The sequence below is a fragment of the Rhamphochromis longiceps genome, linkage group LG13, assembly GCF_057381845.1.
Source record: "Rhamphochromis longiceps isolate RC_006_pf linkage group LG13, R_longiceps_female_GT1.1, whole genome shotgun sequence".
Classification (NCBI taxonomy): domain Eukaryota; kingdom Metazoa; phylum Chordata; class Actinopteri; order Cichliformes; family Cichlidae; genus Rhamphochromis; species Rhamphochromis longiceps.
This window is the reverse complement of record NC_140569.1, coordinates 8,108,928-8,131,500: the sequence shown is the minus strand read 5'-3', so window position 1 is coordinate 8,131,500 and position 22,573 is coordinate 8,108,928. Positions and strand designations below refer to the sequence as shown.

General features: G+C 41.5%; 1 protein-coding gene across 5 annotated transcripts in view; it reads right to left on the bottom strand.

Annotated features, from left to right (window-relative positions):
* ehbp1 (EH domain binding protein 1) overlaps positions 1–22,573 on the bottom strand; it is a 171,230-nt gene that overhangs the window by 58,647 nt on the left and 90,010 nt on the right. For all 5 annotated transcript variants that reach the window (XM_085427306.1, XM_085427307.1, XM_085427308.1 and 2 more), the window contains 4 exons: positions 21,749–21,797; positions 10,479–11,291; positions 9,191–9,232; positions 7,949–8,095 (listed from right to left, as the gene is read on the bottom strand). In XM_085427306.1, the coding sequence (XP_085283432.1) occupies positions 7,949–8,095; positions 9,191–9,232; positions 10,479–11,291; positions 21,749–21,797 (1,051 nt within the window). The remainder of the gene's footprint in view (positions 1–7,948; positions 8,096–9,190; positions 9,233–10,478; positions 11,292–21,748; positions 21,798–22,573) is intronic.

Sequence of the window (22,573 nt, the reverse complement as noted above, 5' to 3'; positions counted from 1 at the left end):
TATGTGGCAGAAGAACAAAGGTGTGCGTTTAAAATTCAGCTGATTTTTTAATAATGAGCAAATACGTTAGTGTGTTTGACTTTTGAAGTTCTGTTTAACTGTGGTTCCATAGTTGAATTAACAATTTGTCCTCAGCACAGTGTGTAAGCCGGTGTGTATACTTAACAAAGGACACTTGTACAGTAGGACAGGTAGAACAGGTTGAGTGGGGACATGCACACAAAAGTCAGAGCAGATTGTCGTTCTGACAGACGAGTATGATGGGAAGGTTCTGCCCTTTAAATAGACAGGATAATTGCTGGGGAGAGAGAGACAAAAAAGGTGAAGGGGGTGAGAGAGGAGGCGGCGGAGGGACATAGTAATAGAGAAACGGAGAACATGAGATCAACTCCCTGCCCTCTTTTGAAGAAAACAGAACTCACTTTAGAAGTTATGGCCTGTGTTAGTTCCACTACTGCTTCCTGAGAAAGTTCTCGAAAGTGCCGGGGTTAAGGCGGAGACATTCACTGAGGCACTATAGCTTATTCCAGATAGACTGGTGTGTTTGTGCAGGTCCAGTGATAACAGTTGTTAGTCAAAATAGCTGTTAAAATACAATGCAAGCAGTTTGTAACAGGTCATTGTACCATGTCTGACAAACCCATTCGTACCAGATAATTTTTTTCATTAATCAACCGATTAATTTTCCTCAGTACTGTTCCAAATACTTCAAATGATGCATTAAAAAAGTCGGATCAGTTTCTCTTTAATATCCTTTGTGTATCACTAAGGCTTCCATGTTTCAGACTTCCTCCGACTGAAAAAGTTCACTTTAATTTCTGGTCTTAATTGTTATTTCATTTATTTAGAATATTTTGTTTATTGCATTGTTCTTTCTTTCTTTGTTTACTAAACGAGTTTGTTATTGTTAAAAACCAAACCAAACTCCACAGACTCTCATTTTAAAAGGATCGACTTAACAGCATTTATATATACGCTTTCATCTTTACAAAAAGAAAATGGGCTTCAATGGATAGATTTTACCTTCATAAAAACTCTGAGTGAAGTGATTTTAGAGGCCTGATTGTTTTAACTGTCCTGAGCCAGGGAGCTGGAGCCAGCAGACATTGGCTAGGCCTATGCATAAAATTAAGTGTCATAACTATACTGTTGAAACGGACCATTGAACAAATATGCAGGTCCTTTTTGACTTTGAGTCTATTTTTTTCTTGAGTTACGCAGACATCATGATGCATCCTACATAACCATTCTGCATTGTGACCAAGATCACATCATTGTTGAGTCACAATGCCTTTGTTTTGCATCAATTTTTAAACGTTCTCTAAACTTGATACTTTGTTCTCTGTATTTTATTCATAAAGCAGAACAAAACGAGGGAGAAAGTAAAAAAGGCAAAACACCAGTGTTAGAGGATGGACATGAAAAACATTTGACACTTCCACTTGGTCAAACGTGAACAATATAACAAAGAGAGAAAGGAGGAGAGGTACATGTGTTCAGGAGAGGTATGTAAGTGTAAGTGAGTTACCGCTTTCTTCTCTGATGGCTTGATCAGCTCTTGTGATGCAATTCAGAGAGCTGTCTTTCTCTTGCTCGTTAACACACGCACGCACACACTCGATTTAGAGACTGCCTTTGATCTCCACTCCAGCCAATTCGGCCATGACACATACCCACACACTCCAAGACAAGCACGCACACATAGTCCAAAGAAACTCCCCACCAAACTATTTAGTTTCATTAGGGGCAGATTCTTCAAAAAGGACAGAGAACAAGAAGAAGAAAGGAGGGGGTGAGGGAAGGAAGAAGAGGAAGAAGAGAAGAGGGGGAAAAAATGAGCACTGGGAGAAGAAAGGCACTGCAGCCACATTAAAATGAGACCTGGAGAAAAACTATTACTGGTGGGAGAAAGCTGAAAAGGAGAGTAGATGGAGGAGGAGGGGAGTAAAGAACAGTGTGTGAACATAAAGTGTGGACAAAAAAGGAGAGTGCATATGGCCATATTTGCATTTTCAAAACAGACATTTCTTTCCTCTTTCTGCTGCACAGACAACCCTTTACTGGTTGGATTTTCAATGGTCAAATCCATGAGAACAAAACCGAAATCAGAATATGTGAGGACTAAGATTATTTTTTCAGGATTATTTTAGTTTATGTAAAAAGAAGGGACCTGTTATAATGGGCCACTCGTGAGGACCTGAATGTAATGCTTCCAAAATAAAACAGGAAGAACTCACACACAACTTCCATGTTCGGCATTTGAAAAGGTTCCTAAAAATGACAATGTTCAGCCAGAAGGCTTTGTTTTGGTCCCAAATGTCAAAATAAATGGAGGAAGGAAGGAAAGACAAAATACTAACCTGTTATAATGAAATATATGAAATTAAATAAATAACACACAATGTGTTTTTCTTTTAAAGGGACTTTTACACAAGGTTCAGTCAGAGGGCCTTGGGTAAAAGGTAACCTTTTTAATGGCTCTTGGATATTTTCTTTATTGTTTTTTTTTTTTTTTTTTTTTTGAATAATAATAATTTCTTTTTTTTTTTACATACATCACAGTACAGCCAGAGGGCTTTGTTTTGGTCCCCAATTTAAAACAGAATGAAATCTAATTCAGAAAGAAAGGAGGACATGACAGACGAGTCAGAATGAGAGGACAGACAGCAGATGGGAGTGAGTGACAACACCCACAGGTCACAACAGCAGAGACCCAGGAGTCCTCTCCACTGCTGAGGAGAAGGAAGAGGAATAAGGGGGGTGATGGGGGAAGAAGGGGAGGAAGAGGTGGTTGGGGTGCTGGTCGGCAAAAATCAAACGGGACCCAATTATAGGAATCACAACGAGTCAGTGAGCAGGGAAACTCTCTTACCTGGAAAACACCGAGGCATTTGCGTGCACTCTTGAACGCATTCCACAAGCAAAGCACACACATACTCAAAGACACACACACAAAATAAAAAAAAGACGTTCAAATATGCACAGGTGCTACAAATCTGCACACATACACACACACAAATTTCTGCTTTACAGTTTTCTGCAAAGGAACACACATAGTTGCACATTTTGCTTTGTGGGTCCACATGCACACACACTTCTCCCCAAACCAAGTGTGGATCCTGATAATTAGCCTGGCCAGGCCGGTGTGAAATTACTGTTCTCATCTGCTAATGGATGAGAAGACCTGAAGTGAACAGACACACAGAGACACGCACACACACACCTCCTATTAAAAGAATAACAGTGGGAAAGTCCAAAGAGCAAAAGAAAGACTAAAACCAAAACTGGGGATGTCAGGACTAAGGACAAAAAAAAAAGTCTAGATATTTTTAGGAAAGCTCATTAATTACCCATTGTGGTAGGACTCGACTTAAGCGGTCAAAGAAGTGCAGGAGACTGATGCTGTCCAGTGTAGCAAGTGATTTATTCACCATTCTGTGGCCCAAGAATATTTACAAAGAAACAAATAAGAAACTCAACTCTATAATAAACTCAATTCAAATAAACATAACTGAACTTAAATCAACGGAAATTAAGGTCAAACTGCACACAGCTACACTGACCTGAACCCTTCTTCTGAAACACCTGAGTTCGTCTGCTTAAATAGTCCCCTTAATCAAACACTTTCTCCTCTGGACTATTCCATTCAGTAGGTAGGTGAGATGAACATGATTATATTCATCCTCTACTACTCCTCTTGACTGGCAACATAAACTCTGGTGTAATCAATACATATCACAACATTAAATCTATTTCTTTATAAACCCTTTAAAATCAACTTTATTAAATTATAAGAATTCTTCCCCTCCTGCCCTTGGTCTCTTCCTGTGACCTCAGATGAACCCAGAAGGTATAAAGCAGGAAGTAGAACTACATTTCCTCCTTTTGCTTCTGGAAGACAGGTAGGTAAAGATAAGTTCAAACAATACAAATTAACAGTTGAAATAAATAACATGTTAACTTAACAAACTTGCATGAATTGATTTAAACCAAGATGTTATATTATATAATCTGTAAAAGTGCAGAACATAAACAAACCCGGGATAGTAGATGTTTGCCTATTGCAGATTACATGTGAAATATGGTTAAATCAAAACAAGAATGTTAACTAAGAATGTAGACAAATGGTCTTCTCATCCACTTTGTCACACCCATTTGGCTACTGCTTAGGTAGGGGGTGGTGACATTACAACATTACAAGACATCTGCACCAGTGACTACTGATATGTTGTGAAGGCCACCTATGAGGAGGAGGAGGAGGTGGTGAGGCCAACGCTGGTGAGCACAGAACAATTAGTAGTACTGGTCATCCATCAAAGACTACAGAGAGAGGACAGACAAAGATAAATAAAGAGATGGGAAAGGAAAGAACTGGGGCTCGAAGTCAAAAATCTGACATGAAAGAGAAATGGAGTGAGGAGGAGAGAGAAAGACTGAGAAGGCAGGGAGAAAGAGAGGAACCTGTGACCTTAGATGAAAGAAGCAGTGACTGTGGGCTACAATTAGGGATGGCAGGAGGGAGAGCATAGGTCAGGAGAACAGGGCTACACACACACACACACACACACACACACACACACACACACACACACACACACACACACACACACACACACACACACACACACACACACACACAGAGCAAACAAGTGTCTAACACATTGTTCGTGCTATGTTCACATGAATAGATGAAGACCTGATTTTAGTACAGATAGCTAGTATAGCTGAGCTTGATCATGTATCAGTTTGTATATGTTTCTGAGGTTTCTGTCACATTTAGTGTTAGCTGTGGGGAAAGAAGGTTTCAAACCTAAAACCTAAGTAGCATAACTAGTCTCAACACTCAAAGGGATGTCCTACAGTGTTAAATAGTAAATAACGATTGCTTTTTTTTAACATTTGAGATGTATGTCATAACACTCTGGGTAATCAATCTCCAATTAATCACTGTTTCACACCATCCCACTTAGACAACATTTTGGCCTGGCCCAGCAGCTGAATAAGCTTTGATTTTTTAAATTTCTATATTAAATCTCACCTGAGTTGATCTTTTTTTGATCTAATCAGTGCACAAGTGTAAAAACAGGAAAAATTAAATCTCTTAAAAATGCCAGAAAAATGAGCCATTTTAACTTCTAACTTCTTTAGAGCTGGCAGACAAAATAAGTAATAGCTCATTTTATCTCTGAAGACAACTCCTGAAATACTGCTGACCAGTGTAATATAATTAGCACTAAAACTATGAGTTTTCTGCAGTATCAGTTTTTCGATAAAAGAGAACTGCATTATCATATAAAAATCCTGACACCTGCAGCTTTGTGTACGACATGATTTCAGTTAAAAGATGACACCTGATGACTCATTTGTCGTTTGTGCTTTGAAAGCTATACGCTAAAGCAGCTAATGTAAGCCCCACCTTTCCCTCACATTAGCCGTTTCCCTTGAAGAACGAAGCCTGCTTTAGCTGAATTAAATTATACCCTATGCATGCTAAACCACAAAGCACCTACTTAGACAGATGGAGAGTTAAATGGGAAAAGCTTGGGCCTCTCCAGCTGATAACACAGACACACACACACTCATGCTAATCAAAACAAGACATCAAGTAATCTAATCTGAATCACTAACAATTATCAGCACATTGGCCTCGAGGCCAGTCGTATTCCTTTGATCAATGTTTTCTATTAAAAAAAGTGTAAACAATTCAATATCTCCCTCCCACCCCTCTTGCTTCCCTTCCTTTTTTATGCAGAGGAGTGTGTGTGTGTGTGTGTATGTGTAAGTAAGTGTGTGTTTAGGGGTTATTAACCAATTGTCCTTGGAAATGAGTGAGGAAATAAGGAGGAGAGAGAGAAAGAGTGGAGGGGTGGGTTTGCCTACTTTAAGGAGCTAATCTAAGTGAAGTCCGCCATCTTGCCAGACAACAAGGGACAGAAGAGGACCTTTTTTTGTGGCTAAGGAAATATATCAGCACTGCAACAGCTTTGAAAAACTCTTTTAATTTGCTTTCTTCCACTGAAGACTTTTAACGGCTCCCAGTCCTTGGAAGGTCCTCGTTTATTTCCTCAGATTATGCCGAACTGGTTATTCCTGTGGCCGGCGCACAAACATGAACAAACACCGACAACACACACATACACACTTTAAAAACATCTAATTCAAGGGCATATTTCTCTTTAAGGACTCAGGGAGCAAACGCAGGGGGCATGCGGCTGCTGCCTTTTAGATATTTCATTACCAAAAGGTATTTATTTCATTTTACCCTCAAATCCCTTGTCGTCACAATTCTCACAAGACCATATTTTTTTCTTAACCCTCCCCCTTTCCTTTTCTCTGAAATATTTGGAAACATAACGGAGGATTTGACCACAGTGCCTTCCCAGGGTAACTCCTGGTTCATCAGTGTGCCCCCTCCTCCCAGTATATTATGTTCAGTGGAGCGTGCTCAGTTCAGAGCTGGCAATTTCACTCGCATCTTCTCTAGTCTAGTTTGCTTCGCTACAGCGATTTCTGGCCCCCTTCTTTTTTTCTTTTCTTTTTTTTACCATGAATGTACTTTTGCTGACAGGTGTTTGTGTACAACATTTACTCAGTGTTCAGGGTAAAGTGAGGGGGCAGCAAAATTGGTGGGGGATGTCATAAAAATTGTGCAGAGTCAAGATGACCAAAGAGAGAGTCTGAGTAGAGAGAGAGAGAGCACGAGAGAGAGGGGGAGACATGTTTAGGGTGAGAGGAGAGAGCGAAGAAGTCCATCCATATTTGAGCTTTCCACACTGACATGTTCCACACACCAGAGTGTAAGTGAGTCTCAGCAGAAGTTAATAAGGAAAAGTCTTCTCTCCTTCTCAAAGCCTTTCCTTAAAGTGTTCACCAAAGTGGGCTGCCACAGGATGAGACAGTTTGGACAAGCTTTTCCAGCATGTTGGAAGCGCAGTGAGCAGCAAATAGAGAGACTGGAAGTGACATGAGGGCGCTGAATAAGTTGAGGAGGTGTGGGGTCACCCTATTAGCTTTCCCTGCACACTGACGTGATGCCATACAACAAAACTCATATTCAAGCAAGCTTTTACTCACTACACAGACCTCATCCTGACTCTCAGGGCCTTTCTTAGATACAATGTCCACATCTACAGTTATGTCCATATATATTTGGACACTGACACAAGTTTTTTTTTTGTTTTTTTTTAACCTGTTCACTTAAACATATTCCAGTAATGGTTACATAATGGTCATGGCCTAATGTGTAGATGGGCAGCTTTCTTAGGAGTTGTGCCGCTCAGTTTTTAATTGGAGTACTTTGACTCAAAGGTTATTTCATGTGCAAGTGACGAAACTCCTTCGTTATGTCATTATCAGTTAAGCAGAAAAAAAGTCTGGAGTTGATTTTGCGTGAGGTGCTTGCATTTGGAAGATTTTGCTCTCCATGCAGGAGAAACAGGCTATTCTTCAGCTGCGAAAACAGAAAAAAAAACATCTGAGAAACTGCTAAAATATTAGGAGTGACAGTTTGGTATGTCCTGAGAAAGAAATAAAGCACTGGTGAACTCAGCAACGCAAAAAGATCTGGACGTCCATGGAAAACAACAGTGGTGGATGATCACAGAATCATTTCCATGGTGAAGGGAAACCCTTCACAACAGCCAACCAAGTGAACAACACTCTCCAGGAAGAAGATTTATCGATATCCAAGTCTACCATAAAAAGAAGACTGCATGAAAGTAAATACAGAGGGTTCACTGCAAGGTGCAAGCCAGTCATACGCCTCAAGACCAGACAGTCCAGATTGGACTACAGTAAAAAAGAAACATTAAAAAACCCCAGCACAGTTCTGGAAAAACATTCTTTGGGCAGATGAAACGAAGATCAAACTCTACCAGAATGATTCTTTTAAGTGGACAATACCAACACCTCCAATCCCACACAGACAAAAAGGAAGGCTTGGACTTACATCACAGACACCTGCAGCTCTGTTTGGTGCAGCTGCAGCTGAGTTGGAGATGTATTTGCTGCCGGCTTTCATCGCAGCATCTCTGCGGGCCTGCTCCAAGAGGAGTCTGGCTCTCTCCTTCAACTCCTCCTGACGAGAGAGGACCTTCTACACATGTGAAAAGAGAGAGGATACACTCAGAAAACTAAAGCTATTGTAACTGAGACTGGGAAGGGTTCATTGTAATCACATTGTGCCATAAATAAGGTAAGCTTTCTTCAGCCAGACCTCAATCACACAGACCTACAGACCGGTGACCCCCTGGCAACCTCCAGGGTTGATTGGTGAGTGATTGCTGGAGGTTGCAGGTTCCCCATAGTTGAAACTGGTTGCAAAGAGGGTGTTGCACTAAAAACCTTGTGATTTCTTTGGATGCTAGCAGATTGACGTGGTCAACTTTGATTTTCATGGAGGATGTTGACTTGTCTGCAAACTTGTCTCTACCACAGAGCGGTAGTGAAACTTTGTTGTGCATTACCACTAAAATAACAGGTTTCAAATGGGTCAACTTCAGCTTTTTACGTTTTAAAAGTCAGTGTCTTCCAGGCAAACCAGTGACAACTGTCATAAACCGCTAGTGACCAAACAAACTGCAAGGAGGTTTGAAGTGCGACAGCCTCCAGCAATCACTCGCCAACCAAATGTGGAGTAACCATTTTTTCTCTAGCAATTGGTGGTTGCCAATGCGGCATAAACATGCATGCCAGATAGAGGAAAAAATCCTGGAATGTTGTATAATAATATATAGCTTTTTTAAATCTAACTTCTTAATGATATAAAAATGAAATCATCTTTGGTATCCATACCTAGTATATCACCTGGGTAATAAGTCACAGAAGATAAAAAGAGGTTGCATACTTTTCGCATCCACGAGTCCGCTAGGGTCTACCTGGGAAGCGCAAAGGTCCATGCTGATGCCAACCGGCCTGCTTAGTTTTTGTGACTGCCTGGACTTGTTCACTGAGAATTTATATCAAAATACACCACCTATGCATGGACCCAGGCAGTTGACTTTAAGCGGACTTTAAAGAAGTATAACAGGAATGACTACTCAGCCTTTGGATCTCCAACTGTCCGTGTTTTTGCCCTATTGCTCAAGACTGCGGCCACTTCCTATGTAAGGTAGCTTCTCCTTATAATTTACCACTTGCTAATCAAGGTCTGAAGTACTAAAACAATCCATTTCTTTTAAACCATACTCACCTTCTCAGCTGGGGGGCTCGACACAGGGGCAGGTCGTGGCTCCTAAAAAGAAAATAAATCATGACTGCAGTGGTCAAAGAGGCACTCCTAATTTTCAAAGCATTTCCCCAGAAGAATGAAACCAATAATGTTGTTTAGAATGGTGAGTGATGTGTTTATCTTCAGCCGCAAACTATCACACAAGCGGCTTTCACATTTCTTTACTGGACATGCAGCAAGTGGGGGATTAATTCAGCCCTATGCTTTTCTAATCCAGGAGCAGGTATGTTCCCTATGATATGCACCCTCTGAGGGGAACCTGGGCTCATAGCCCTGTCTGGGTCCATTTGTGTGGAGAGCATGACGGCTTTGGCAAATAAGCAAACCACACACTGAAGTCAGAATTTTATCTGCAAGGTAATTCTGGGTGTATTGTAAGCAGAGCTTTTACATTTAGCAATATTACCCCAAATCTGGCCTGGATACATCCTGCTAACTAGATAAAAGCAGATCAAAATGGGATGTCATGACTGTCATAGCCCCCCGCTTGCCCTGTGACCTTTCGACTTGTAAACAACAAGCAGTAATCTGGGGTTAACCAACGCAGACAGCAGTGCATTCAGTGTGATTGTGCACACACACGCACATACAGGTGTGTGTCACAGGGCGTGTGTGAGAGACGAGATGATGTGTGCTCGGTGCAAAGCATCGCCACGCCTGAGCAGTCACGGTGCGACTGCCATCAACTGCAGGGATGAGAAATATAATGAAAAATATAATGAAATGTCAAAGCAGGGGGTTCTCCCAGTGCCTTTCATAGTTGCCACGTGTTAAAGGCTCGGCCCAGACGCGTCTGGTTCTCGGCTACAAGACAGGTGACGACAACATCTAATGCAGAACGGGAGAGTTTCAGTACGGTCATCTCTGCAACCGCATCAACGAGGTCGGGATTTGAAGCTTAGCGAGCGTCAGAAGGGAATGAATGTTCACTGTATCCTCTGTCTTTGACTGATGTAGCTGTGAAAGTTTCAATCAAATTCAGGGTGCAAGGATAAAAATGAGAACAATTCATTTAGGGGGAAAAGCAGGAATCTGCACGCAAACGCTGTCAGAATCTTAATACCTGCATTAAGCAGTTAGAATTAGTCCAGATCATACAGACTGACCCAGAGGTGTTTTAAGGCACTGGACTCAAGATTAGACGTGTGTAATTTAGTTGATTACTTTCCAACGTCATATATTTACAATATTCAGGAAACACTACAGTGTGTTAATAAAGTATGAAATGTTAGGCTTCATGTGTATTTACCTGTTTGACTGGGGCATCTGTATGATTCACTGGAGAAGAGCTGGTATCTGATGCAGGCTCAGACTCTGAGTGACGCAGGCTTGCCCTCTTTTTCTTGATGAGGTCGGCATCCCTGTTGTAGGAGAAGCCCAGTTTCGGATGGGGTGGCGAGTGGGACAAAGTAGCTCCTCTCCTGGTAGGGGACGCTGGTTCGGGAGCTCCCTCTCCTCTCTGCTCTCCTGGTTCATCCTTGTTTTGCCTTTCCTTCTCCATCTCCACTCGCTGTGGTAACTCACTAAGGTCTAAAGTGTTTGCTTTCTGTAGATTTCCCCTCTCCTCAGAGCCTGACGCCATCACATAGGTTGAGTTTGTTGCTGTGGAAACTAATACTGTGCGCGGTGATGGGACAGGAAGCGAGGACTGTGACAGCGCTGGAGTCGACAAGCCGGCCGAAACTGCTCCTACCTCGGCCTTCAAACCTTGCTCGTTCACCTCTCCCTCAGTAGCTTCAGCTGTGTTAGATTCAGTGGTGGCACCGCTGGCAGAAACAGCAGCCTGAGAGTCAGCCTTGCGGGGCTGCACATCGTTCAGTTCAGCGTAGAACTTGTCCTGGTCTATTGATGCATTTGTATCAGTCTCAAAGTCACCCACTTTGTAGGTGCTGCGGTTGCTGTTGGCCTCTATCTGCACCACATTGAGCTCCTCGCCAGAGAAATGGGCCCGGATCTGATACAGGTAGGTCATTACTGTTAGTTTGTCAGGAATGGCCAGCAGCACCATATCGGATGGCTCCAGGAGACGAGAGATGCCGAGGCTGGCGAAGCCGTCATATGCCTATCGAAACAAGTACGAGAATAGACAGACTTTCAGAGTATTCTTCATCACAACGAGGGCAGAGAGGGATCAAAGGGTAAATAGCAAGACAGGAGAGGCATGCTTTCTTTTTTTAGACATAGATTATATTTGGTGCATTGCATACATGACCTAAGTGTGTTCGCATGTGTTTGTGCGTGAGCGACACTTTTGGCATGCCTGCTGACAGGCCACGTCAGGGATGGTTGTCCCCGATAAGGGACGTAGATACCCCAAGACAGAGAGCTTAATCCCGAAGTGTCTGTGAGTGTGTATGTGTGTGTCTTTATCGCTCCCCTGCATCAACATGCCCACGCTCTCCGTCACGCGTGTAATTGGTCTGATTAGAGTCTGATGAGAAAATACAGGTGTGATTATCAAGCGACACACGAAAAACCAATCCCCCATCACAAGATAGACTGAGACAGAGAGACACAGAGAGAAGGGATGAAAACCATTATCGCAGCCAATGACAGGTAAATAAATAGATTAACAGCACACAAACACACAGCCTCCATTCCTGCGCACACACAACCTCGTCATCCATCTCTCTCAGGTATCGCAGCTTGTATCTGGCCTGCTTGATAGTGTTGATCTAATTCCAACCTGTTGCTGCACCCGTTTGTTTCACTGCCTCTGTTGCTCTGCTCAGTCTATCAACCCCCACGATTTCCACCAAACCCTCCTTGATGGTTGAAGAGCCTGCTTAACTATTTACAATTTTGAGTTCTTTCCTGCTTCTTCAGTCTCCAATTTCTTGTGAAACTAGCCTCTAGAGACATTTTTTCACTTTTATTCTGGACAATATCGTAAGAAGCAGGTCGGGATACGGTCCAAAGTTGGCTTTTCTCACATGTAGCACACAGCAGGAGATAGTCTGCTTCATACCCACTCTCACTAGTGTGGAAAAAATCCAGTGGGTTTTTCCCTGGATAAAAATGTGCACCTGCACTACTCTCACATGGGGCCTTTCTACTACTGAGCTGTTGGTTAACTCTTTACACCTTGAAAGCCTACTAGGAGAAAACCTCAAAGCTCTTTTCTGAATTGTGTGGTCTCTGTCATATTTTTGGCCTGGTTACTAAATCATACTGTATCAGTAGTTAGAGGTGCCTATGTAGTGACTATGCATGGAACAACTCAGAAATTGCTCTCAAGTCTGTCAAACCACGTCCTATATATACTGAGGTGTTTTTATAAGAGGGGAAAAAGTGGATTCTAACCAAGCTGCAACCGCAGGGGCTAAAAATGAAGCCAGGACGGAAAAAAACTGATGTTTCTCTAATGACAACAGCAGGCTGGACCCAAAAGCCAGGTAGATGTTGTGTTAAAATTCCTAATTTTAGTCACAGATATAAGCATGTTTACAGCCTGGTACAATGCAGTCTTTCTATAGCAAATTTCCCACTTTACAAAAACTGCAGATGAGGGGGTTTTTTTTGTTTTATTTTATAACTTGCGTGTTTCAGTTGCATTAAGACCAAAAGTCTGAATTATCAGGGGCAAGACCAATTTCACAGACAGGTATGGTGACACAGGTGGACCTCACAGTGTCTTTGGTGTCTTCTACAGACAAGTTCGTCTAAAAAAGGTCACTTCTGGTTGTCAAAAATACAAAAAAATAAAAACAAAGGGATTAACTTGAGGCAATCACAAATCACTCATTGACATCACAGTGGCTACTTCCTTGATGCTCCTGTACAGCCGGTTTTCCTTTAAGAGATGTTAAAAGTACATGGTTTACGATGTAACTATGGCATGTATGCATGCTTTTGTAGAGTTCATATACCTGAGGCATTTCTCAATTTACAATCAATTGGTAGAAGGACTGTTTTTCCTCTCTTACCTGTTTGTTTTATTTCTACTGATTTAAAAAACTAACCATGGGTAGAATAACTATACTCACACAGGAAAATGAGGTGCATGTGAGTGCATGTACACAAAAACAAAGCAGGAAAAAAAGAAGAGACGGCGGGAAAAAAAGAAAAGGGAGAACAGAGAGGGGTTTGCCTTTGCTGCGAGCCCCCCCCCCCGTCCCTTTTCCCTGACAGGACTGTGAAAGAAAAAAGAGAAAAGAATATGACGAATAAGAGGGCCTGATTGGGTTTCTAACACGTATTCAGGGGAGCAAAGTGTGCTTGCATTGTTCCCCTCTTGCCCAGGGTAGGCTGTGAAAGAGAGCGACAACTTTGCTGCTCAATAGGTACAGAATGAAAGAATGAGAGAAAGGAAAGCGTGAGAGTGGGAGAAAGTGAGAGCTGCATGAGGAGGAGGTCGGGGGAGGCTCTCGAACTGGGTTTTGTTTCAGGGTCGATGTTAGTCTTGACATGCGCTACAGTCTTTTCGACCTTAGTGTCATGCTTTATTCTTCTTATATCTTCTCTTACAGTTTGAAAAGTATTGGTCGTATCGTACTGAGACAATGATGACTACTCAGCAAAGCCCTGTTGTTTTTAAGAGGATGGTGTTCAAAGGTGGTAGCCTGCAGTCTGTGACACAGTACAGCATCTCCAGTAAAGTAAAAAATTAAAGTGGCAATACAACAAAACTACCAAAACAGAGATGCCAGAAATAACAATGTACCTCTCTCTCACTTATTTCTTGCTGAAAATAACTTTTTAAAATAACTTTTAAAACGCATGTTTAGCTTTTAAATTTTAAAAACAGTAAATATAACCATAATCATGCATACTCATAGTGGGCTGAAACAGTTATAGGGAGTAAAAAAGATGGCTTGAGCCACTTTTATGTCACCCAGACAGGCTGCAAACGTAGCTGCGCCACTCCAGGGCTGGTTTTTAGCATGGCGGGGATTGAACTTGCGACCCCCACTCCAGAGGTGTGTATTTTTACCACTACACTATCCAGCTGCACAAATAAATAGTGCTACATCACAAGAATAGTTGCCTTAAGGTACTTTATATTGTAAGGTAAAGCAAATATCAAGTGCAACAGTGTGGCTCCATTTAGGAAGAACCACAGGTCTTAAAAAGAGCTGAGGAGATACGGCTGGCCCAGGAAATTTAATAAAATAATCTACTATCAAGCTTTAATGAGTCTTATTATAACTATATCATTATCTTTATTATTATTATTTTTTACTAATGAGCGAAATCCCCTCCTATGGGCCTTTGGCACTTTTTAAAATTCTCCATTCTGTGTTTTGTACTGAGCCGAACAAAATCTACTGGATACAAATTTTGTGGCTGTTAAATTACATACAGGCGATGTACATCACAAGTGAAACATGAAAAAATGGAAACAAAGAACGTAACATCACATTTGCAGAGGGATAATGAATTGAATATATTATATAGTTATTATAAAAATATATAGATGTTAATAATCACTGTATGTGTGATGACTGAGATTTACATAAATACACTATGCTTATTACAGTTAAGATTCTGCTATATAAATATAAACAAAATGCAATAAAACACTTTATATGATTCAACAAGTATGTATGAGAAGCTCCTAGGCCCTGCCACAAATACATGTGAATGCATACTAGTACTGCAACCCTAATAATATTAGTTGAGCAAACTTATGTTAAATCAGGCCACCCCCCAAAAAAAACATCCAACTCTGGATACACTTAGCTTGACAAAGCTAACTCCTCATTCAGAACAAGCTCAGTCACATGAGTAAATACAGGACATCAACCTCCATGTATGTACAAAAAACATGGTAGTTGCCTGATTGTATTGAATTTTTCCTCATTCTGTAACTGACTGCAACTTCTGCTAACTAAATGGTTTCTTAGAGTTTGAGGGTGTTGCACACTCATGACCACTTTTGATCACACAGGCCACCTGACAGGAGGTAACCTTTCTGAAAACACTCACAGTCTGACTTGGACTGATTAAAATCACTCTGATATTCTAAAATAAAAAATAATAAAGAAATCACAATAATACTGTATTGTGTCCTGTGATAACATATCATAGAACGCCTGGTGATTCCCACCACTAAGACCTGCTGATGTACGTTCCCCCATATAGTTTAGCCAGTACTGTTGCTCCAACCCTTTGTTTATAACACTCACTATTGTGTGTACTACATGCAGCAGAGTAGCATAGCAATGGAGTAGAAGGTGGTGTTGAATCAAGCTCCATCTTCATGGTGGGCTTTCATCGAGTTTGTGAAATCAACTTCAAGTGTAGAAGGGTTAAAATAATCTCTCTCATTCATTTTTTTTAATGGCATTTAAATTATGTTGTTTGATATGCATCGTTGACTGACAATGGCGAGCTTATTTAAAAAAATGCAATCCCTCTTTTGCACAAGGTTTAACTAGATACAGCCAAACCCCGAGTACAACTGACCAACAGTACACCAGCTAAACTACTACAGAAAGCATCTAGGACCAAAAACCTTTTCCTTTACCTGTAAAGTGTATATATATATATATATGTATATATATATATATATATATATATATATATATATATATATATATATATATACATACATACATACATACATACATACAGTGGGGCAAAAAAGTATTTAGTCAGCCACCGATTGTGCAAGTTCCCCCACCTAAAATGATGACAGAGGTCAGTAATTTGCACCAGAGGTACACTTCAACTGTGAGAGACAGAATGTGAAAAAAAAATCCATGAATTCACATTGTAGGATTTGTAAAGAATTTATTCGTAAATCAGGGTGGAAAATAAGTATTTGGTCAATAACAAAAATACAACTCAATACTTTGTAACATAACCTTTGTTGGCAATAACAGAGGTCAAACGTTTACTATAGGTCTTTACCAGGTTTGCACACACAGTAGCTGGTGTTTTGGCCCATTCCTCCATGCAGATCTTCTCGAGAGCAGTGATGTTTTGGGGCTGTCGCCGAGCAACACGGACTTTCAACTCCCGCCACAGATTTTCTATGGGGTTGAGGTCTGGAGACTGGCTAGGCCACTCCAGGACTTTCAAATGCTTCTTACGGAGCCACTCCTTTGTTGCCCGGGCGGTGTGTTTTGGATCATTGTCATGTTGGAAGACCCAGCCTCGTTTCATCTTCAAAGTTCTCACTGATGGAAGGAGGTTTTGGCTCAAAATCTCACGATACATGGCCCCATTCATTCTGTCCTTAACACGGATCAGTCGTCCTGTCCCCTTGGCAGAAAAACAGCCCCATAGCATGATGTTTCCACCCCCATGCTTCACAGTAGGTATGGTGTTCTTGGGATGCAACTCAGTATTCGTCTTCCTCCAAACACGACGAGTTGAGTTTATACCAAAAAGTTCTACTTTGGTTTCATCTGACCACATGACATTCTCCCAATCCTCTGCTGTATCATCCATGTGCTCTCTGGCAAACTTCAGACGGGCCTGGACATGCACTGGCTTCAGCAGCGGAACACGTCTGGCACTGCGGGATTTGATTCCCTGCCGTTGTAGTGTGTTACTGATGGTGACCTTTGTTACTTTGGTCCCAGCTCTCTGCAGGTCATTCACCAGGTCCCCCCGTGTGGTTCTGGGATCTTTGCTCACCATTCTCATGATCATTTTGACCCCACGGGATGAGATCTTGCGTGGAGCCCCAGATCGAGGGAGATTATCAGTGGTCTTGTATGTCTTCCATTTTCTGATGATTGCTCCCACAGTTGATTTTTTTCACACCAAGCTGCTTGCCTATTGTAGATTCACTCTTCCCAGTCTGGTGCAGGTCTACAATACTTTTCCTGGTGTCCTTCGAGAGCTCTTTGGTCTTGGCCATGGCGGAGTTTGGAGTCTGACTGTTTGAGGCTGTGGACAGGTGTCTTTTATACAGATGATGAGTTCAAACAGGTGCCATTCATACAGGTAACGAGTGGGGGACAGAAAAGCGTCTTACAGAAGACGTTACAGGTCTGTGAGAGCCAGAGATTTTCCTTGTTTGAGGTGACCAAATACTTATTTTCCACCCTAATTTACGAATAAATTCTTTACAAATCCTACCATGTGAATTCATGGATTTTTTTTCCACATTCTGTCTCTCACAGTTGAAGTGTACCTCTGGTGCAAATTACTGACCTCTGTCATCATTTTAAGTGGGGGAACTTGCACAATCGGTGGCTGACTAAATACTTTTTTTCCCCACTGTATATATCACACATTTTGGAGAATATCTAGTTTTCTCACTTTCCATCAACCTCCCGACAAAGCTCTGGGTCTGGACTAAATGTCACCACCGCCTGCCCCAGGCCGCTGCTCCCTGCTCCCCCTCCACTCCCTCTCGTTGACTGACAGCTATCTATCGCTGTCAATCATCAGCACCTCCTTCCTTCAACCCAACCCCTCATGGTTGCGCTCAGGGCGATTTAGCCTGGTGCTTGGTGCTACACTATCAGATGGCATGACAAATTACTTCTCCTTGGCCTCATTACACACACACACACACACACACACACACACACACACACACACACACACACACACACACACACACACACACACACACACACACACAAGCAAAAGGTCCAAACATATCGATGCTCCAAAGTCATAAAACATACAAAACCTCTACAAATTAACATGCAAACACATACCGTTTGATAACAGATCATTTCAAAGGCTGTGGATGTTCTGAATTATTCACTTTCTCCCCCTTTTTTTTCTACCAACCCCCAATATTGATTGCCCTTATCTGTCATAATTCAGCACAGTCTGAGCTCATTGCAATCACTTTTCACAGATAGACGGTGAGAGGAGGGGGCCATGTCTATCAACTGCCCATGAAAAGCAGAGATAGTCGTCGTTTCTCTACATTTCCATTCCCGCTCTCCATTCAATAAATTCTATACTTTCCAATAACTCATCAGGAATCAGCACTGAACAGGTTCTTCTCTTTTCATCAGTCTCTTTCACTCAGATCTGCAAACATTTATGATTTCCTCTTAAAAAGTCTCCTTTCTAAACACCCATTGTCATTTATTTTGTTGTTTTTCCTGCTTTGGGGTCCTTAATCTGCCACACTATGCTCTCTTCCACTGTATCTCATGTCATGTCAGCATTTTCTTTTTATGATGGTCAACTTTCTCTATTCAAACACCCTCAGGGTGCTATATGACACCACCCAGTGCAGTACTAATCTTTCTGCTCTCCTGAACCACCTGGCTTCCACATCCAATCAGTCACTTGCATTTACAGTTGTGCAGCAACGCTGGAGATGTGATACAACACCTTCCAGATACTGCATCTCATAGCATCTCTTCATGATAGGATTTTGAAGCTAAATTAATCTAGCAACCAAAATAAAGCAGCATGCAATGCCAATATTTGACTCAGCACAATCCAGGAGGAAGCAAACTTACCGGAGTATTTTCATTGACTGAAAAATTAAATTAAAAAAACTCCACCAACTTCACTGGCTGCTATCTTTGATATTTTAGTGCTTTGTTTTTCTGAGGGCCTTGCTCTCATTGTTCTGAAATGTGAATCTGCTGTCTGAAGCAGTTTCCTTCCATGAACATGAAGCCCTGAACCTTTCTCTGTGCATGTGAAAACACAAATGTTCAGCTCACTTGGATCAGACATTAAACTGCCAGATTCCCACCACAAAGTCTGAACAACATCTGTATGAATACACTGTGCTGATGACACAGTAAAGTAGGTCAGGTGAATTCGCAGCTAGCAGCCGGTCACCCCATGTCCTCCTTCCTGTCTTCCTCCATTCCAGGCAGCACCTCAACCAGAGTACTTCTACAAATGATGAAGCTAACAGAAGATCTTTCTGATCAGAGTCTTGTGATATTTTCTCTGTACATGGAGCTAAAGGTAAGTGAAAATGAAAGGAACAGTGCACATTTTGTTGAAATGTTAGGCTAAAAGACAAGAAACAAAATATGTAAATATGATCACCGCCCTTTAAGCTATGCATGACATTTAGGAGCGATGGGGTCAAATCTCTCGATGAAATGTTCACTGGTGCTCGGTACTAGTTTGGACTGCCTCAACGCTTTTGACGACCGCCCCTGTGGTCTAACGATGAGTTTTGACACCTCAGTATATCTCCATGAAAAGGTGTTTTGACGACCATTGGAAGAGTTTCTGGGATTTTCCAAAGGTTGCTCCACAGGCAAAGACTACCCTCACTTAATTTCTGATGCAAACAGTCATTTCTGTTCTATAAGCAGGCATGAAATATGACAAAAACGATTCAGTTCAAAAAAGAGCTTCAAGGTTTACTCCTAGTAAGCTTTCAAGGGATAAAGATTTAATTCTTCATAGCATAAATTCAGCAAGGTGTTAGAACATTATATTAAATGGCCATTCAGAAATGATATCATCCATTCTATTACTTTAGCCAATATCGTGAGTCTAACCCCTTATAACACTCTCAGCATTGTGTGAAACAATGACAGCTAAAAATACATACATTATAGACCCAGGTTTTTGAGAGCTACATGAGAACTAACAGGAAGTGGTAGGTAATATCTACCTGTATCTCCATTATTGCCAAATATACATGAGCACCAGGTGTAGATCTCCACAGAGAAGCTGGTCGGAGTACGCCGGCTACAGTGCTGCAGCTATTCACCAGCTATCACCTTCTACGGCATATTCCTATATTACTTATATCTAGCCAATTTCTTCAGGGCTACTTGAGCACCTGGAGGGGGGTGAGGGGCAGTTAGCAGATATGGGATTGGGTCTCTACCTCTCCCTCCACTGTGGTTATTGTCAACAGGCTAGCATTCATGCCTAACAGGGCCACCAGAGGTTATCGCTCAGCCAGAGAGTGTATGAGAAGAGGAAATCAAGCTGCAGGAACCCGACGCATATCGTTCCGTGTAGCCCTCGGGGCCGAAAAGGGGACCGCTGGTGTGCCGTGTGAATACAGGTGCGTGCAGCGTGTGTGTAGTAAGTGCGGGAAAAATACAGCAGTGTGCGAAGAAGTAAATGTGGAGGCGAAGAGCCAGCGGGCAAAAAAAATGTAGATCTGTGTGGAAGGAAACCTTTAACAGTCAATGTGCAGACATGAAGACATAGGGCAACAATGAAAAATAGGTGTGTACATCTGCTTTATGTGTGGGTCAAAATTTGTTAGAAGAGGAGAGGAATGAAACTCTTCTTTTCACACATACATTTTGCAGTTTTGCTTCTGTACAAAATAACATGGGATGGAAATCAGACAATCAAGATGGGATTAAAGTGCGACTTTGAGCTTTAATTCAGGGAGTTTTATAATATACATAAATTTACAACTGTTTAAGAGTGACAACCATATTTATACACAATCCCCCATATTCAGAGGTTCAAAATTAATGGGATAATTGACATTGACGATGACAATTTCATGGCCAGGTGAGACCTGCTCACTTGTTATTTGAAGACAAATGAAGCAGGCTGTTGATTCAAAGTGCTGAATTTGAATTGTGAAGGTTTTCACTGTAACTTTTATTTAATTGTCAATATGAGATCCTAAGATATATTATTGTAAGTGAGCAACCATTAGCCTGTAAAACCCAAATAACCCTCAGACAGACAGCAAAAACTTTACAAGTGGACAAATCAAAAATCGTTTGCATTATTAAAAAGATTGAATGCACCGACCAGCTCAGCATCAACAAAAGGCCTGAAAGACCACAGCAGACTAAACTAAAGAAAAACTAACAGTGTACAGAGCTATGCTCACTGCTCAGATTCAGCCAAATGCTGCAAAACTGACCAGGTAGCGCTTCACCACGCAAATGGATAATAACTCAAAGCATACTGCAAAAGCAATGGGATAGAAATGGGATAGTCTTCAATAACTGACTCAGTCATCTGATTTAAAACCCAAGAGAGCATGCTTTTCGATTGCTTTTCGATTATTAAGTAAAAACCTGAATGCAGAAATACCCACAAACACGTACCTACAGGCAGCTGCAGTAAAGATCTGGGGGAGCAACTCGAGGGAGTAAACACAACATTCGCTGATGTCCATAGTGCTACACCCCGGTTTTACATTTCAGGCAGACATTGTTTTGTTTTTTTTCATCCAAGTATTTTAAAAAGTCTTTACATGTAATTGTTAGTTTGTCCCATTAATTTTGAACCACTGAAAACAAAAATGTATGGCTGACACCAAATCCCTGTTTATACTATTTAAAGCCACTGCTCTAAGCAACACAAGACAAATGTTCTCTTATTAAAAACACACAAGTTGCTAAAGTAGTTTAGTAAGCTCCCAGCATGCTGCTGAGCTGAACACACTTTCTCATCTCTGCCAGGTGACTAAGTCACACACACATCACAGCAGGGGGGGAACATCTTATGAAAACTGTCATTTGTGTGTGCACATGCATTTGACTGTCTTCCTATGTGTGTCTACCAATCCCGTTCAAACCACATAAACACAATATCCATGGATTAATGGCAGATCTCTAAATAAGGCCAAATGGAGATGTGGATGGGAGGGAGCTAAGTGGTGTGAAGGGCCCAGCGGTGGCTGCCTCTTACCTTTTTGTTGTTTTCTTTAATATCCTGAGGATTGAGCGACTTGTAGTCTCTGAAAGAACAGTGGGGAGGGTTGGAGAGGAGGTGAGCAGAGAAAGAGAGAGAAAAAAAATGGTAGACAGAGAGACATAGCGGAGAAAAAGGTGTGTTTAAATATGCGTCACATGTAATGGTATTAGAACTGTAACATGCAATTTCATAGCAGTGCAATAAACAGAACTAATAGAGTGGAAAATATGTAAAAATAACACACCGGAGAGGAAAGGCACACAAGCACAAACACACACACGTGTACACAAAATTATCTTCATGTGTGCCTCCTTGATGGGACTGCAGGTTTTCCATATAATGTTCTTTTGAGTGTCTCACTCACACACACACACACACACACACACACACAATATACTTCAAAGAATTATAATCGCACACACAAGAACAACACAATTAGTGTCGGAAGCAAACATACAACAGTTTTTGACTGTGGAAATGACAGATTGAGTGTTTGTATGAATGAATCACATTAATCAAACACGGGCACACTACAGGTTAGCTGTGCAAATATAATAGCAAGGGATTAGGGGTGTAAGAATTCTGAAACCGAGACCGAAATCACGATACAAACACACCATCAGCTAACGGTGGAGTCTTTGAAGCAGCTTGATTTGGATATAGTTAATGTCAGTTTCGGCAACTTACTCAACTTTCCCTATTTTCTGCTCAGTTTCTTTCAACAATTTTCTTTGTTATACAGTCTGCAACATTTACTTTATCGTTCCTCATTGCATCTGTCTGGTTCCAGTTTTCATTAGAAACCACACATAGATAAAA